The sequence below is a fragment of the Bufo bufo genome, chromosome 9 (assembly GCF_905171765.1).
Source record: "Bufo bufo chromosome 9, aBufBuf1.1, whole genome shotgun sequence".
Taxonomy (NCBI): Eukaryota; Metazoa; Chordata; class Amphibia; order Anura; family Bufonidae; genus Bufo; species Bufo bufo.
Genome location: NC_053397.1, coordinates 185,849,038 through 185,868,116, shown reverse-complemented (window position 1 = coordinate 185,868,116; position 19,079 = coordinate 185,849,038). Strand labels below are relative to the sequence as shown.

Genomic DNA, 19,079 nt, shown 5'->3' with positions numbered 1-19,079 from the left:
CAATGCGGAGGGTAAAACGCGCTGCGAGTTACATGTGGATTTTGTAGTGGATCCATGGCAAAATCTGCATGGGATTTTCTGGACCCTTAGGCTGGGTTCACACGGGCGTTGCGGGAAAATGTGCGGGTGCGTTGCGGGAACACCCTCGATTTTTCTGTGCGAGTGCAAAAAATTGGAATGCGTTTTGCACTTGCGTGAGAAAAATCGCGCATGTTTGGTACCCAAACCCGAACTTCTTCACAGAAGTTCGGGCTTGGGATCGGTGTTCTGTAGATTGTATTATTTTCCCTTATAAGGCTACTTTCACACCTGCGTTAGGTGCGGATCCGTCTGGTATCTGCACAGACGGATCCGCACCTATAATGCAAACGCTTAGATCCGTTCAGAACGGATCCGTTTGCATTAACATGAACAAAAAACAATGCAAACGGATCCGTTTTGACTTTACATTGAAAGTCAATGGGGGACGGATCCGTTTGAAAATTGAGCCATATTGTGTCAACTTCAAACGGATCCGTCCCCATTGACTTACATTGTAAGTCTGGACGGATCCGTTTGCCTCCGCAGGGCCAGGCGGACACCCGAACGCTGCAAGCTGCGTTCAGGTGTCCGCCTGCTGAGCGGAGCGGAGGACAAACGGTGCCAGACTGATGCATTCTGAGCGGATCCGCATCCACTCAGAATGCATTAGGACTGGACGGATCCGTTCGGGGCCGCTTGTGAGAGCCTTCAAACGGAACTCACAAGCGGAGCCCCGAACGCAAGTGTGAAAGTAGCCTAACATGGTTATAAGGGAAAATAATAGCATTCTGAATACAGACTGCATAGTAAACTAGCGCTGGAGGGGTTAAAAAAAATTAAAAAATAATTTAACTCACCTTAGGGCTCTTTCACACTTGCGGCAGGACGGATCCGACATGCTGTTCACCATGTCAGATCCGTCCTGCCGCTATTTCGCCGTGCCGCCGCTCCGTCCCCATTGACTATAATGGGGACGGGGGCGGAGCTCAGGCGCAGCACGGCGGTGCACGGCGAAAGCCGCCGGCCTAAAAAGTCGGACATGCAGGACTTTTTAGTCCGGCGGCTTTCGCCGTGCACCGCCGTGCTGCGCCGGAGCTCCGCCCCGTCCCCATTATAGTCAATGGGGACGGCGCGGCGGTCCGGCGGCAAGGCGAAATAGCATCAGGACGGATCCGACATGGTGAACAGCATGTCGGATCCGTCCTGCCGCAAGTGTGAAAGAGCCCTAAGTCCACTTGATCGCGTAGCCCGGCATCTCCTTCTGTCTCCTTTGCTGAACAGGACCTGTGGTGAGCATTCATTACAGGTAAAGGATCTTTGGTGACGTCACTCCGGTCATCACATGATCCATCACCATGGTAAAAGATCATGTGATGGATCATGTGATGACCGGAGTGACGTCACCAAAGGTCCTTTACCTGTAATTAATGCTCACCACAGGTCCTGTTCAGCAAAGGAGACAGAAGGAGATGCCGGGCCGCGATCAAGTGGACTAAGGTGAGTTAAATTATTATTTATTTTTAACCCCTCCAGCGCTATTGTACTATGCATTCTGTATTCAGAATGCTATTATTTTCCCTTATAACCATGTTATAAGGGAAAATAATAATGATCGGGTCTCCATCCCGATCGTCTCCTAGCAACCGTGCGTGAAAATCGCACAGCATCCGCACTTGCTTGCGGATGCTTGCGATTTTCACGCAACCCCATTCACTTCTATGGGGCCTGCGTTGTGTGAAAAACGCAGAATATAGAACATGCTGCGATTTTCACGCAACGCACAAGTGATGCGTGAAAATCACCGCTCATCTGAACAGCCCCATTGAAATGAATGGGTCAGGATTCAATGTGGGTGCAATACGTTCACCTACCGCATTGCACCCGCGTAGGAAATCTCGCCCGTGTGAACCCAGCCTTACAGGGAGGCCGTGTTTGCATCTGCATTGGAAGCACGGTCACAGATTACATGACGTAATCACAGACATTGCCATTTTTTCATTTAAAACAATGGACACCATGACGGATCGCACTGTAAGGGCTAAGGCCGCTTTAACATAATTCAGTGCTTGATCAGGGATTGGGATCTAAAACACAGAACAGGTGCAGATCCTGCCATTCCACCTTATCTCTGTGTAGCCTCCCAATCCCTAATTACTAATTCACACCTCAATGAATCATGGATACGTGCTGTCTGTGTTCTCCACAAAACGCACTAATCCATTGACTTTAATGTGTTTATTCAGTCGTCAGTGGAAAAACAACAGAGGTTTGCACTGCTTTGGTCCATGTTGCGGACCGAACACACCTATTGAAGTCTATGGGTCTGTGAAACCTTTGACAGAAACTGGACGGCATCTGAGTCCTGCCAGTGACCAGAGGTTGGAGATGCTCTGGACAAAACACAGAGGCACGGGCCAAACATAGACCCTTCACAGACAGCTTCACTGATGAAACACGGACGTCACCACAGACGCGTGAATAAGGTCTTATTCTCACATCCGTGAATCATGGACGTGTGCTGTCTGTGTTCTCCATGGACAGCACAAACAGCCATGGATTTTAATGTGTGTTCACACATCCGTGAATTTCCACAGTCTGCGGGGCTTGTGGTTACTTCATGGACGTTAGCCCTTTTTTTGTCCGTTGTCATGGATCCCTCACACCCACTATAGTCTGTGGATCCGTGAACAGTCACGACACAGATGGCATCTGTGTTTAATGGATCGTTGCTCTTGCAATTAATTTTCAGCTTAGCAGTGTCCGTGGAATACGGATGAGAGACGGGGGCAAAAAACGGACATATGGTCCAAACACGGATCCTTCACGGACATCTATGTGGATGAACCCCTGATCATCTTGTCACTGTTGTCATCACGGACACGTTTGTGTGGTGTCCATTGTGTGATGACGCGGCACAAGACAAGACAAGAGCAGTCAATCAGAGCCAAGGTGGAGGCATTGCATAGGGATCATTGAGGAATGCAAGAGCACTTCCTGGGCACGGGACTGCCTGCTGGGCACGGGACTGCCTGCTGGGCACGGGACTGCCTGCTGGGTACGGGACTGCCTGCTGGGCACGGGATTGCCTGCTGGGTACGGACTGCCTGCTGGGCACGGGACTGCTTGCTGGGCACGGGACTGCTTGCTGGGTACGGACTGCTTGCTGGGCACGGGTCTGCCTGCTGGGTACGGACTGCCTGCTGGGCACGGGACTGCCTGCTGGGTATGGACTGCCTGCTGGGCACGGGACTGCTTGCTGGGCACGGGACTGCCTGCTGGGTACGGGTCTGCCTGCTGGGTACGGACTGCCTGCTGGGCACGGACTGCCTGCTGGGCACGGGTCTGCCTGCTGGGCACGGGACTGCCTGCTGGGTACGGACTGCCTGCTGGGCACGGGTCTGCCTGCTGGGCACGGGACTGCCTGCTGGGCACCCGTGAGCTCATTTGTACATTGGAATAAAATGTGCTTCCTCTGCACGTCTGACTCTATCAAAGGCCACAAAGGTTTCTACTACCCAGAGCTGAAATAGCTTTTTTGCATCTCAGAAACTTCCTTTAAATAAGAATCTCTATGATGGTCAATGGAAAAAAATAAAAATTATTGAGATTTATCATGATCTGAATAAGGCCTCCTTCACATGAGCAATGCATGTAGTCAACACACAGCATCCGGACATGCGTTTTTGGCCTCATGCACACAACCGTTGTTTTATTCCGTGTCCGTTGTTCCGTTTTTCGTGATTTTCTGCGGACCCATTGACTTTCAATAAGTCCGTTGAAAACTCGGCTAATGCACCGTTTGTCATCCGCGTCCGTGATCCGTGGTTCCAGTTTGTCAAAAAAATATAACCTGTACTATTTTTTTCGAAGAAAACAGTTCGCGGACCCATTCAAGTCAATGGGACCACTAAAAAACACGGAGGCACACAAGATTATCATCCGCGTCCGTTTTTTCCTATCATTTGCATGGCAAACTTGTCTTAGATTTTTTTTTTACTTTCCTTTATGTCTGGTGATCCTCCAAAAATAAAGGAAGACACACGGAAACAAAAACAGATCACAGAACAACGGAACCCCATTTTGCGGAACGGAACACAACAACGGTCGTGTGCATGAGGCCTTTCACACATCATTTCTGCGTTCAGGAGACAAAAATAAAATAAAATCACAGCATGTTCTATATTGTGTGTTTTTCACACAGCCCTAGCTCCATAGAAGTGAATGGGGCATGTGTGAAAAACGGAAGGCACCAGGATACAATGAATTTTTTTACTGACGAGATGTAGATTGTTAGGCCTCTTTCACACGACTGTCTTTTTTTTTCCATTTATGGGCTGTTTTTTGCGTTCCGTATACGGAACCATTCATTTCAATAGTTCCGCAAAAAAAAAAAAACACAATGTATTCCGTATTTCCGTTCAAAGATAGAACATGTCCTATTATTGCCCGCAAATCACATTCCGTGGCTCCATTCAAGTCAATGGGTCCGCAAAAAAAACAAAACGGAACACATATGGAAATGCATCCGTATGTCTTCCGTATCCGTTCTGTTTTTGCGGAACCATCTATTGAAAATTTTATGCCCAGCCCAATTTTTTCTATGTAATTACTGTATACTGTATATGGCATACGGAAAAACGGAACGGAAACAAAAAACAGAACAGTGAAAAAACGGACCGCAAAACACTGAAAAAGCCATACGGTCGTGTGAAAGAGGCCTTATTCTTAGGTTTTTCTCCACGTGCGTGAAAAACGCAAGTAATCAGGATACAATCCGGACGTAAAAAAAAATTAAATAAAAACACATACTGAACGCAATGGCAGAAAAAACTGATTGAACCGTCCGTTTTTTCCTGAGCAGATCCTGACACAATCCGTATCTCTCGTGTGAAAGGGGCCTAAGGGTGCAGAATATTCTGCCAAAAAATCCGCAACATCAATACTTCCACCATGATATCCTATGGCAAACTGATTTTGCAGTGGAAAATGCTGCGGAAAAATCCGTCTGTGCAGATTGTGTTGCAACATTTTCTGCTGCAGAATCAGTTTGCCATTGAAATGAATGGAGAGATTCTCGTACGGGAAATCTGCACCATAGGCAGAATTCTCCGCAAAGTGCGAAGGCGCCCTGATGCTTACAGAGTTTCTGTGCACGGATTGTTCTGAAATTGAGCGATCACAAGATCCTTCCTTTGTCATGTCAATAGCGACCTTCACCCAGGGGATGCTATAGACGCCTCAGTATCGGGGCAGAAACAAGTAACGTTTCCAGTTAAAAGTCTTACAAAACAAGGGATGAGGGTCAGCCAGGACTGTGGCGTTCCTCGGACCCTGCTGAGAGCAACAACAGAGGCGCCTGAAGTCCAGGAACAATTCACAACTGCAGTTTCGGAGCCAAAGCCAGAAGTCCTTTCTTTTATGTTTTCTACTCTTTTCTAATCCATTTATTGCATCAAAAACAGCATAAAAAACTGCTTCGTTCCAGCCCACAACACAACCATATTTTTTCATCCGCGCGGTAGCCGCATGGTTTGCGGGTGGCACACTGACCCATTCATTTCTAGGGGGCAAGGCACACTTCCGGAATGTTTGCAGATCTGAGCGGCAATGAAAGGACGCGAACAGTCCTTACTATAGACGGGAGCGAGAAGTATGCAAGAGGCATCCATATTTTGCGGATCTGTATGTTTGCGGGTTGAGATATGGATACGGTGACGTGCATGAAGTCTAAGGGCTCGTACACACGACCGTATGTATTCTGCGGTCCGCAAAACACGGATCGGCAAAAAATACGGATGACATCCGTGTGACGCCCTTGTTGCATTGTTTTTTTTTTTTTTTGCAGATCAATGCCTGTCCTTGTCCGCAAAATGGACAAGAATAGGACACGTTCTATTTTTTTTGTGGAGCGGACACACAATGCACACTGAGTCATTTCCGTTTTTTTTCCAGCCCCATTGAAGTGACTGGTTCTGCATATGGACCTGTATAAAAATAACAAAAAACTGAAAAAAAACACGTTTGTGTGCATGAGCCCTAGAGCGGTGATCCTATAGGATTTTCGATTGCACCCTATCATCTCATAATAAGGGCTAATGCCCGCGAACGTATTTTATTTATCGTTTCTTTTGCGGACCGTAGGCGGAACCAAAAAAAAAGAAGTTACTCCATGTGAATTCCGTTTCCGTAAGTCCGTTCCGCAAAAAGAAAAAAAAAAATAGAACATGTCTTATTATTGTCCACATAACGGACAAGGATGGTATTGTTCTATTATGCGGAATGCACACGGACGTCACCTGTATTGTTTGCGGATCCTTGTTTTGCGTACCGGGTACATGAGCCCTAATGGAGAGTCCAAGAACCAAGAAGATAAATTGGAACAACAACGGAATCGCTAGGTCACCGGAAATGACAAATGTAATCTGGGTGACGGGGGAGGGTTTATCGCAGACCATAGACAACAATCGTAAGGCAAACCTCCCTGTCGCCTCTGCGATCACTGATGGGTGGCTTGAAACGCGTCTTAAATTTTACTAATGATTCACAGAATGGAGTTTGATCATTTAGGGACCCAAAAGCAGAAAGGACTGGCACAGGCTCAGTGTGGGTGGTACAGTACATAGAAAACTGGTGGATCTATGCCCAGGTACTGCACAGTATAATGCCCCATCTATGTCAGAGGACTGCATACTGTAATACCAACCTGGGAACTGCATATTCATAATCCATCTATGCCCAGGTGCGACATACTGTATAACCCATCTATGCCCGGGTACGACATACTGTATAACCCATCTATGCCCAGGTGCGACATACTGTATAACCCATCTATGCCCAGGTGCGACATACTGTGTAACCCATCTATGCCCGGGTATGGCATATTATCTAAGCCATCCATGCCAGGGTACTACATATAATATTCCCCATCTATGCGCAGGTACAACATATTGTATAACCCCTCTATGCCCGGGTACTATATATAATATTCTCCCTCTATGCCCGGATACTAAATATAACAACATTTCCACTCTGTACCCAGGTATTATATATATATATATATATATAAAAATAATAAATAAAAAAAAAAATATATATATATATATATAAATAATAACTTTTCCCCTTTGTGCCCAAGTATTAGATATATAATATTCCTCCTCTGTGCCCCAGTACTGTATATAATATCAACATTATCTCGGGTACTGCACTTTACTTCTGCCAGTTCTAGGATGGGCATCCTGTGCCCAGGTACTAATATATATATATATATATATATATATATATATATATATATATATAATATTCCCGATTTATGCCCGGGCTGTGCCAGGTTACTATACATTATCTCGGGTACTGGCACTGCCCATGCCTTCTGCCAGCTCTCATCCCTGGCACTCACCCTTTACATCGTGCGCCAGGACCATCCAGCTGCTCTTGAAGCTCTGGCAGTGCCCGCACCAGCTGGCGAAGAACTGGGCGACCCAGCTGCTGGAGGAGTTGAGCAGCAGACCATGGGCGCCTTTCTCCAGTGACACCAGCGGGTCGTGCTCGTCGTAGATGTGGGCGCCCCCCGGCACCAGCACCGCCAAGAGCAGCAGCCACACTCCGGGGACCCTGAGCACCGAGCCCGGCATCATTCCGCCTCTGAGCCGGAGAGAGCAGGAGCAACATCCCGGAGGAGGACAACCGGGGCTGCCCACATAGCGCAGGGGGCGGGGCTTCGCAGGTAACCACGCCCAGAAGGCGGGAAACCACGGGGACTGAGTGATGCAGAGTAGTCACTGGGCAGTAGAGGGCACGGGCTGCTGCTGGGGCAGTAAAGGGCACGGGCTGCTGCTGGGGCAGTAAAGGGCACGGGCTGCTGCTGGGGCAGTAAAGGGCACGGGCTGCTGCTGGGGCAGTAAAGGGCACGGGCTGCTGCTGGGGCAGTGCTGCCATCTACAGCCATTCTAACCCTTCAAATGTCGTCCACCCCCTTTACGGCAACGAAACTCCAGTACTCATACTAGTGTGCCTGTCCTGCTGTGGTATTTGTAGAAAGCCCCCGCTCAGGGTAATACCACACGGTCAGGTTTCTGCATGCGGTTTTGGAAGGAGTGAAACATAAAAGGACAGAAACTACTTTTCTTTTTTTTTTTTATTCACTCCTGGTTTTGGTATCTGAAACTGCATGAAATATGTGGGCCTACCTTTAACCCCTTAAGAACATGGCCTTATTTCACCTTCAGGACCAGGCCATTTTTTGCAAATCTGACCAGTGTCACTATAAGTGGTGACAACTTTAAAACGCTTTTACTTTTCGAGGCCATTCTGAGATTGTTTTTTCGTCACATATTGTACTTCATGACACTGGTAAAATGGAGTCAAAAAAATTCACTTTCATTTATAAAAAAAAATACCAAATTTACCAAAAATTTGGAAAAATTAGCAAATTTCCAAGTTTCAATTTCTCTACTTCTATAATATATACTAATACCTACAAAAATAGTTTACATTCCCCATATGTCTACTTCATGTTAGGATCATTTTGGGAATGACATTTTATTTTTGGGGGACGTTAGAAGGCTTAGAAGTTTAGAAGTAAATCAACTTTTTAAGGACCAGTTCAGGTCTGAAGTTACTTTGTGAGGCTCACATAATAGAAACCACCCAAAAATGACCCCATTCTAGAAACTACACCCCTCAAGGTATTCAAAACTGATTTTACAAACGTCGTTAACCCTTTAGGTGTTCCACAAGAATGAATGGAAAATAGAGATACAATTTCAAAACTTCACTTTTTTGGCAGATTTTAATATTATTTTTTTTCCAGTTACAAAGCAAGGGTTAACAGCCAAACAAAACTCAATATTTATGGCTCTGATTCTGTAGTTTACAGAAACACCCCATATGTGGTCGTAAACAGCTGTACGGGCACACGGCAGGGCGCAGAAGGAAAGGAATGCTATACGGTTTTTGGAAGGCAGATTTTGCTGGACTGGTTTTTTTGACACCATGTCCCATTTGAAGCCCCCCTGATGCACCCCTAGAGTAGAAACTCCAAAAAAGTGACCCCATTTTATAAACTACAGGATAGGGTGGCAGTTTTGTTGGTACTAGTTTAGGGTACATATGATTTTTGGTTGCTCTATATTACACTTTTTGTGAGGCAAGGTAACAAGAAATAGCTGTTTTGGCACAGTTTTTTTTTTTGTTATTTACAACATTCATCTGACAGGTTAGATCATGTGATATGTTTATAGAGAAGGTTGTCACGGACACGGCGATACCTTATATGTATACTTTTTTATTTATTTATGTAAGTTTTACACAATGATTTCATTTTTGAAACAAAAAAAAATCTTGTTTTAGTGTCTCCATAGTCTAAGAGCCATAGTTTTTTCAGTTTTTGGGCGATTATCTTGGGTAAGGTCTCATTTTTTGCAGGATGAGATGACGGTTTGATTGGCACTATTTTGGGGTGCATATGACTTTTTGATCGCTTGCTATTACACTTTTTGTGATGTAAGATGACAAAAAATGGCTTTTTTTACACCGTTTTTATTATAATTTTTTTACGGTGTTCACCTGTGGGGTTAGGTCATGTGATATTTTTATAGAGCCGGTCGATATGGACGCGGCGATACCTAATATGTATACTTTTTTAAATTTACTTAAGTTTTACACAATAACAGCTTTTTTAAAACAAAAAAAATTATGTTTTGGTGTCTCCATATTCTGAGCCATAGTTTTTTTTATTTTTTGGGAGATTGTCTTAGGCAGGGTCTCATTTTTTGCGGGATGAGGAGACGGTTAGATTGGTACTATTTCGGTGGGCATAAGCCTTTTTGATCGCTTACTGTTGTACTTTTTGTGATGTAAAGGGGACAAAAAAATGGTTTATTTAGCAGTTTTTATTTTTTACGGTGTTTATCTGAGGGGTTAGGTCATGTGATATGTTTATAGAGCCGGGCGATACCTAATATGTAAACTTTTTTTTTTTAACCTATTTTTTACCAATTTTTTTGAACTTTGGGGAAAATAACGTGTTTTTTTTTTCACAAATCTTTATTATTGTTGAGCCAAGTTGATCAGCAGAAACATGTCAAGTACAATAGTTACAAACCAATTATACATGCAGATTATTGTCTGTACTTATAATCATTACATTTAGATGTTGGCACAACACTTTTTATTGTTTACACCCCCCCCCAATGAACAAAAACCCCAATCCTAACCTTGTGTAAACTATATCTCAGCCCTTCTATACCTTATCACCCAAAGGCACAACCATGATTTGATCCCATTCTGACCAGGTCTTAACCCACCTTCAGTTTTCCCAATCCACCTTTCAGATCCTCCATCAAATACCAAGAGGTCAACTTAAATGGGGACAGTATCCTTGGATACTCCAACTCAGGAGGTACTTTTTCCACCTCTGATATAGTTTTTTACCCAAGCGTTCTTTATTGTTCAGGGCTTCGAGCCATTCCAAGTGAAATGTACGTCCCAGCTGTGTGAGAATCATTTCCCTAGAGGGTGTTTCAGGCTGAAGTTTTTGTTTATTTTTACTTGAAACTTTTCATTTTTTGGGGGGAAAACTTTATTTTTTCAACTTTTTTTTTCCGCGCTGCCTTCCATGCCATCGGGTCCCCCTTACAGCCGCATGGGGACCTGATGGAACCGCCGATCACCGCATAAGGTAAAAGCCGCAAACCGCAGGTCTGAATTGACCTGCAGTTTGCAGAGATCGAAGACACGGGGGGTCACGGGACCCCCCCCCTCGCATTTAGCCAAGGTGCCTGCTCAATGATTTGAGCAGGCACCGGGTTCTGATCACCGCCCGCCGAGCGGCGGTGATCGGAAATACACAGGGCGTACAGGTACGCCCTGTGTCCTTAAGTACCAGGACATCAGGGTGTACCTGTACGCCCTGTGTCCGTAACAGGTTAAGGGCTCATGCACAGGACCAGGGGCGTACATAGAAATCATTGGGGCCCCATAGCAAGAATCTGAATTGGGCCCCTTAACTCCGCCCACTATCCACTATGGCCCATCCCACCACCTGTCCTGGCTCCTCCCCTGTCACACCCTCTTTTTATTCCTACTGACCCAGAGAATGAAGGGCACAAAAGGGAACACTGTAGGAACAAAACCCATAAAACAGAGAAATTGGGTTTCCTGCTTCCCACTACATGTTATACTATATTAAAGTATAACTTGCACCGCAAAAAATAAGCCCTCATATGGATATGTGAACGGAAAAATAAAAAAGTTATGGCTCAAGGAAGAAAAATGAAAATGCAAAAATGAAAAAAACTTTGGTATTTTAATGGTTAAAAGGGTTATCCAACCCCTATTATGCCCCCCAAAATGCGACAGTTCTTCACCCAGAATACACCACATGCCCCCTCCCCTCACAGCCTCACTCACGGCATCTGAGAGTGTTAAAAACCGGAAGTGTGGGATTCCTCTTTAGGAGTGCTTTCCCTCAGGGGAGATCAGGGAAAGGACGCTGTTCTAAAAATGAGCCACAGCCTGTACTAGGCTTCCAGGCTCATTGTTAGTATATCCCAGTTTAGGCCACTAGGTGGCAGCACTGAACTGTCATATAGTGGTTTCTATACAGAATATTGGAGCAATTTACATCTGATGATTGTAAGTTGTGGTCCACTTGGGGGACCTAACAAAAAGTAAAAAAAAAATGTAAAAAAAAGTTTGGAAAAAAAAAACGTAAAAATTAAAATCACCCCCATTCCCCAAAATAAAAAGAATTTAAAAAAAATTGCATTATGGGCATCGCCGCATGCGAAAACGCCCATACTATTAAAATATTTGAAAAAGTTAGCCCATATGGTGAATGGCGTAACAGAATTTTTTTTTTTAAAAGGCCGATTCGCGTTTTTTTCATCACTTTATCTCCCAAGAAAATGTAATAAAAAGTGATCCAGTCATACACCCCCCAAAACGGTATTGTCAAAAATGACAGGTCGTCCCATAAAAAATGAGCCCCCATACATCTCCGTAGACATAACTATAAAAAGTTATGAGGGTCAAAATATCGCGATGAAAAGACAAGGCAAAAACCTTAACCACTGGGCTATAGAGCTTAACGCTAAGTCATTGCTGAAAAACCTCATAGAAGTTTTTTTTTGTATGACATAAGAGAAACTTCTATGAGATTTTTCAGTAATTACTAGCACTAAGCTCTACAGCCCAGTGGTTAAGGTTCTTGTCTTTAATGTAGATGGTTGTGAGTTCAAATCCTCACAGAAACATTTCAAAAATAGAGTCTAAATTAGATTAGTATGCACAGGGTGACCATGCTTGGGAATACCCCTTTCAGGTTCCCCTAAGGGACTCCTAAGCTGGGAAATTCCCCACTCAGGGGGCCTGACTGACCATAGCAGAAGCAAGCAGGGCCCAGAACAGAAGAAAAGTGGGTGGGGCCTTCCTTGTGCTCCAGACCCCATAGCCGCTGCGTGGTCTGCCTATATTGGCAGTACGCCACTGCACACAACCGTTTGTATTTCGGCGAACAGCTGGCCACTATCCTTCTCTGTAATGCAGACAATAATACGACATGTTCTATTTTTTAGCGGAACAGAAATATGGAAACGGAATAACTTCCATTTTTTTGCTGACCAATTTAAGTCATTGGTTCTGCATACGGTCCGCAAAAAAAGGAACGGAAAGAAAATACGCATAGGGGCTCAATACCGGAAAAAAAAAAAACGCTTCAGTTTTGTCCCCATTTATAGTCAATGGGGACAAAACTGAACAGAACGGAGTGCTCCAAAATGCATTCCGTTCCATTTAGTTGCGTTCCCAGACCGGAGAGCAAACCGCAACATGTTGTATTTTGCTTTCCGTCCTGGGGATGCGGAGCAAAACGGATCCGTCATGACCCCCAATGCAAGTCAATGGGGACGGATCTCTGGCACAATCTGCCACAATAGAAAAACGGATCTGTCCCCTATTGACTTTCAATGGAGTTAATGACGGATCCGTTTTGGAAATGTTAAAGATAATACAACTGGATCCATTAATAACGGATGCAGACGGTTGTATTATCAGTAACGGAAGCGTTTTTGCTGAACCCTGCCAGATCCAGTAAAAACGCTAGTGTGAAAGTAGCCTAAGGCCTCTTTCACACTTGCGTTGTCCGGATCCGGCGTGTACTCCACTTGCCGGAATTACACTCCGGATCCGGAAAAACGCAAGTGTACTGAAAGCATTTGAAGACGGAACCGTCTTCCAAATGCTTTCAGTGTTACTATGGCACCCAGGACGCTATTAAAGTCCTGGTTGCCATAGTAGGAGCGGGGAGCGGGGGAGCGGTATACTTACAGTCCGTGCGGCTCCCGGGGCGCTCCAGAATGACGTCAGAGCGCCCCATGCGCATGGATGACGTGATCCATGCGATCACGTGATCCATGCGCTTGGGGCGCCCTGACGTCACTCTGGAGCGCCCCGGGGAGCCGCACGGACGGTAAGTACACTGCTCCCCCGCTCCCCGCTACACTTACCATGGCTGTCAGGACTTTAGCGTCCCGGCAGCCATGGTAACCACTCTGAAAAAGCTAAATGTCGGCTCCGGCAATGCGCCGAAACGACGTTTAGCTTAAGGCCGGATCCGGATCAATGCCTTCCAATGGGCATTAATTCCGGATCCGGCCTTGCGGCAAGTGTTCCGGATTTTTGGCCGGAGCAAAAAGCGCAGCATGCTGCGGTATTTTCTCCGGCCAACAAACGTTCCGTACCGGAACTGAAGACATCCTGATGCATCCTGAACGGATTACTCTCCATTCAGAATGCATTAGGATAATCCTGATCAGGATTCTTCCGGCATAGAGCCCCGACGACGGAACTCTATGCCGGAAGACAATAACGCAGGTGTGAAAGAGCCCTAAGCCAGTTTTCCTTGATATTAGAGAATTCTCCTCCATAGCTTTTTAGTGGTGTTTATTACACTTTTTTTTGTGCTTTTTTTTTTGCTTACGTTACTGACATTTTTGCTAATTGGCGTTTTTGTCAATTTGAGTTTCAGAATCACAGCGTGCTGCGGCACTGGTGCTTTTGTCTGGCGTTTTTACATCTCTTTCAATATAGGAGAAAAATGGCCAAAATGCAGGTCACACAGCTTTTAAAAAAAAAAAAAAAAAAAGTCACTGAAAAAAAACACCCAAAATAGAAAGCAGAAAAGGCAGGTTCCCTAAAAAAATGGATGAGTTTATTTTGGCGTTTTTAGAGGTAAATAATATGTGTGAAGGCTACTTTCACACTAGCGTTTTTTACGGATCCGTCATGGATCTGTAAAAACGCTTCCGTTATAGTGTTGGGTGTGAATATTCGAATCGTGAATTTTAATTGCGAATATCGCCACTTCAAAAATTCGCGAAGATTTAGAATATAGTGCTATATATTCGTATTCTCGAATATTCTAGATTTTATATTTCAGCAGTAACCTCCCTTCTTGCTTGTGGGCCAATGAGAAGGCTGCAATGTCTTTGTCTGAGCTTAGCAACATCCCTAGCAACCAATAGGAAAGTTGCCTACCCCTTACTACAAAAGAACCTCCACAGCAGCCATTTTCTGTAGTTTTATGGAGTTCTGAGAGAGACAGCAGTGACATTGCTGTTCTCTGTGCTCTACTGTTTAATTACATTAGATAGTTAGTTAGCTTATATATATATATATATAATACAGATAGTTAGTGGGAGATAGTCAGTGTAGGTTATATCCTGATATAGTGTAGCTGTTGCAGTGCAGGGTGTTAGGTAGTGTGATAGGTTCTGCTGGCCACATATACAGTGCTGCCCATAATTATTCATACCCCTGGCAAATTTTGACTTTAAGTTACTTTTATTCAACCAGCAAGTAATTTTTTGACGGGAAATGACCTAGGTGTCTCCCAAAAGATAATAAGACGATGTACAAGAGGCATTATTGTGGGGGGAAAAAACATTTCTCAGCTTTTATTTACATTTGAGCAAAAAGTGTCCAGTCCAAAATTATTCATACCCTTCTCAATAATCAATAGAAAAGCCTTTATTGGCTATTACAGCAATCAAACGCTTCCTATAATTGCAGACCAGCTTTTTGCATGTCTCCACAGGTATTTTTGCCCATTCATCTTTAGCAATGAGCTCCAAATCTTTCAGGTTGGAGGGTCTTCTTGCTATCACCCTGATCTTTGGCTCCCTCCACAGATTCTCAATTGGATTCAAGTCTGGACTCTGGCTGGGCCTCTCCAAAACGTTAATGTTGTTGTCTGCTAACCATTTCTTCACCACTTTTGCTGTGTGTTTTGGGTCATTGTCATGCTGAAATGTCCACTGGTGCCCAAGGCCAAGTTTCTCTGCAGACTGCCTGATGTTGTCGTTGAGAATCCTTATGTATTGCTCTTTTTTCATGGTGCCGTTTACTGTGATTAGGTTCCCTGGTCCATTGGCTGAAAAACACCCCCAAAGCATTAGGTTCCCACCACCATGTTTGACAGTGGGGATGGTGTTCTTTGGGTTGAAGGCTTCTCCTTTTTTACGCCAAATGAAGGAAACATCATTGTGACCAAACAATTCAATTTTTGTTTCATCTGACCATAACACAGAAGACCAAAAGTCGTCTTCTTTGTCCAGATGAGCTTTTGCAAAAGCCAAGCAAGCTTTTGTGTGCCTTATCTGGAGAAGTGGCGTCCTCCTTGGTCTGCATCCGTAGAACCAAGCAGTGTGCAGTGTCCGTTGGATTGTCTGCCTTGAGACATTGCCACCAGCAGAGCCCAGATTCACCAGGATGGCCTTGGTGGTGATCTTTGGATTCTTTTTCACCTCTCTAACTATCCTCCTGGCCAGCACAGGTGTCGCCTTTGGCTTACGACCACGTCCTCTGAGATTTTCCACAGTGCGGAACATTTTGTATTTTTTAATAATACTTTGCACTGTAGCAACTGGAACTTGAGAACATTTAGAAATTGCCTTGTAGCCCTTTCCTGACTTGTGAGCAGGTACAATGCACAGCCGCAGGTTCTCACTGAGCTCCTTTGTCTTAGCCACGACTGTCCACAAACCAACTGCAGAGAGCTGCTGTTTTTCACCTGTTGAGTTGATTAAAACACCTGTTCCCAATTAATCAGGGTAATTAGGATGCTTTAGAACAGCTTGGACTTGGACGGATTTTCCCACAGACTGTGACAGTTTGTGAAAGGTATGAATAATTTTGGACTGGACACTTTTTGCTCAAATGTAAATAAAAGCTGAGAATTATTTTTTTCCACAATAATGCCTCTTGTACATCGTCTTATTATCTTTTGGGAGACACCTATGTCATTTCTTGTCAAAAAAAATTACTTGCTGGTTGAATAAAATTAACTTTAGGTCAAAATTTGTCAGGGGTATGAATAATTATGGGCAGCACTGTACATGCTACAGACATAGTGCTGCGATGTACAAGTTCACAACAATACTTAGTGCACCAATCAGTAATATGTAGTCAGACCTGCTAAAATGTGAAGTTGCACGTATTGCCCCAAAATATGCACATCAATAATTGCCGATTAGCGTAATCGCGAATATATTGGAGGACTCTATCTCCATCTAAAGCCATTTTTAATGTTCTGCCATGCCAACCATTTTCTCCAGTCTCAGGAAACTTCTAGCAGCTTGAAAAATGTAGCAAGTCACCCACGCCTGTATTGCGTGCGCAATACGTTTATATTACATTGCCGATTTTCGCAATCAAGAAAATATGACAAATATTCTCTCAAATATTCGCGAAATATCGCAAATTCGAATATTGCCCCTGCCGCTTATCACTATTCCGTTACAATAATACGTCTGCATCCGTCTTGAACGGATCCGTTTGTATTATCTTTAACATTGCCAAGATGGATCAGTCTTGAACACCATTGAAAGTCAATGGGGGACGGATCCGTTTTCTATTGTGGCAGCTTGTGGCAGAGAAAATGGCTCCATCCCCATTGACTTACATTGTGTGCCAGGACGGATCCATTTGGCTCCGCTTCATCAGCCCTGAATGGATCTCACAAACGGAAAGCCAAAACGCTAGTGTGAAAGTAGCGTAAGGAGCCTTAAAGGCTATGTACACCTTTGGGGGCAATTTTTTTTATTATTGCATTGTACTTATTTTGAGCTAAAAATCATTTTTTCAATTGGTCTTTATTAAAATATGAAACCCTTTTTTCTGTACATATCTGAGATGCTCTAATAGCAGTCTCTGAATTTTCTCTCTTTTTCGTCAGTTTGGGAGCTGACGGGCTCCTTATCTCTGTTCTCTGACCTTATAAACACTCATTATAGCTTAAAACACGACAGTTGTTTTTTCACGGCCTCCGTTCCGTTTTTTTTTGCTGATAGGATGGGGACCCATTCATTTCAGTGGGTCAGAAAAAAAATGCTGATAGTTCATCCGTTTGTGTTCCGCGTCCGTTGTCCGTGTTTCCCTTCAGCAAAAAAAATTGTGCATGTCCTACTTTTTTTACATTTGCGGACAAGGATATCCATTTATTACAAGGGATCTGTGGAAAAAAACCGATCCTCCCAAAAAAAACGGATGCCGCATCCGTTTATTTGGGCGGACGCACAATTTGCAGATGCAAAAAACAACTGTCGTGTGCATGAGGCCTTAAGGCTACTTTCACACTAGCGTCTTTTGTGGATCCGTCATGGATCTGCAAAAACGCTTCCGTTACAATAATACAACCGCATGCATCCGTCATGAACTGATCCGGTTGTCTTATATAGCCATGACAGGTGAAAGTCAATAGGGGACGGATCCGTTTTCTATTGTGTCAGAGAAAACGGATCCATACCATTGACTTACATTGTGTGCCAGGACGGATCCGTTTGGCTCCGCACCACATGGTGGACAGAAAAACGCTGCTTGCAGCGTTATTCTGTCCGCGATGGGGACGTAACAGTACGGAATGCATTTTGGAGCACTCCGTTTCGTTCAGTCCAGTTTTATCGCCATTGAAAATGAATGGAGACAAAACGGAAGCGTTTTCCCCCCGCTATTGAGATCCTATGATGGATCTCAATAGCGGAAATGAAAACGCTAATGTGAAAGTAGCCTAAGTAAGTGTTTATGACCTCTTTGTAGTTTAGAGATAAGGGTTATTAGATGACCGACACAAAGTTAAAGTATCAGTCACACAGTTGGAAAAACAGTTTGCCCTTTTTGACAGAATGGCTCAATATTTTTTTACTAAAGGCCAATTTGAAAATGCTGCAGTTTTTTTTTAGCCTAAAGCCTCATTCACATGTATGTGATAAAATACGTGATAAGATGGTCAGTGATTCATCTGGGAAGATGTCCATGAAGGATCCGTGTTTGATACGTGTCCGTTTTTTGCTCTCAGTGTTTCATGCGTGTTTGGCGGACACTGTGCATTTCCAAATGAATTTTCATAGCATCTCCTCTTAATGGTCCGTGAAACAAGGATGAAACACAGATGGACCCATAGACTATAATGGGTGTGATGGATCTGTGAACACGGACAAAATAGAGCAAGCTTCCGTGCTAAAACCACGGATGTGTGAATACACACATTAACGCGTGCTGTCTGTGGAGAAAACGTACAGCACACTGACGTGTGAATGAGGCTTAAGAGATTAAGGCCTGATGCACACAGACGTATTGGGAACAGACACATTTAAATCAATGGGTACCTGTGCTGTCTGTGGAAAATGCAGACAGCGCACGTCAGTGAAAAACGGAAATGTGAATGAGGCCTTAGGCCTAAAAATAGGAGAAGACACTATAGTAAATGTGCCTCATAGCGTAGGAGGTAATATAAGTGCTTGACTTTAGCTGTTCACACTTGTTCTACAACAAAAAGCAAAATATACTGTGACACAGTAAAGGGCGTTGTATGTGGAGGCAGGCGTTTTCCTCCCAGTGTGTACTGCTGGACTAATTAGCAGTCAGGTAAGGTCAAACACCGGGCTGGATCGCAGGTGCTGGTCCGGGTTTTTGTTAACACCTAGCTGCCTTTAAAAGACAGCTGGGTTCATGCAGAGGGGATCTCTGTATTGGGATCTGAGGCTGAGGCTGAGACCCAT

The 19,079-nt window shown here is 44.3% G+C and overlaps 1 protein-coding gene across 2 annotated transcripts in view; it reads right to left on the bottom strand.

The window, feature by feature from the left end:
* QSOX1 (quiescin sulfhydryl oxidase 1) overlaps positions 1-7,728 on the bottom strand; it is a 68,211-nt gene extending 60,483 nt beyond the window's left edge. For both annotated transcript variants that reach the window (XM_040406959.1, XM_040406960.1), the window contains exon 1: positions 7,421-7,728. In XM_040406959.1, the coding sequence (XP_040262893.1) occupies positions 7,421-7,658 (238 nt within the window). In that variant the 5' untranslated portion in view covers positions 7,659-7,728. The remainder of the gene's footprint in view (positions 1-7,420) is intronic.
* Between the last annotated feature and the right edge of the window lie 11,351 nt (positions 7,729-19,079).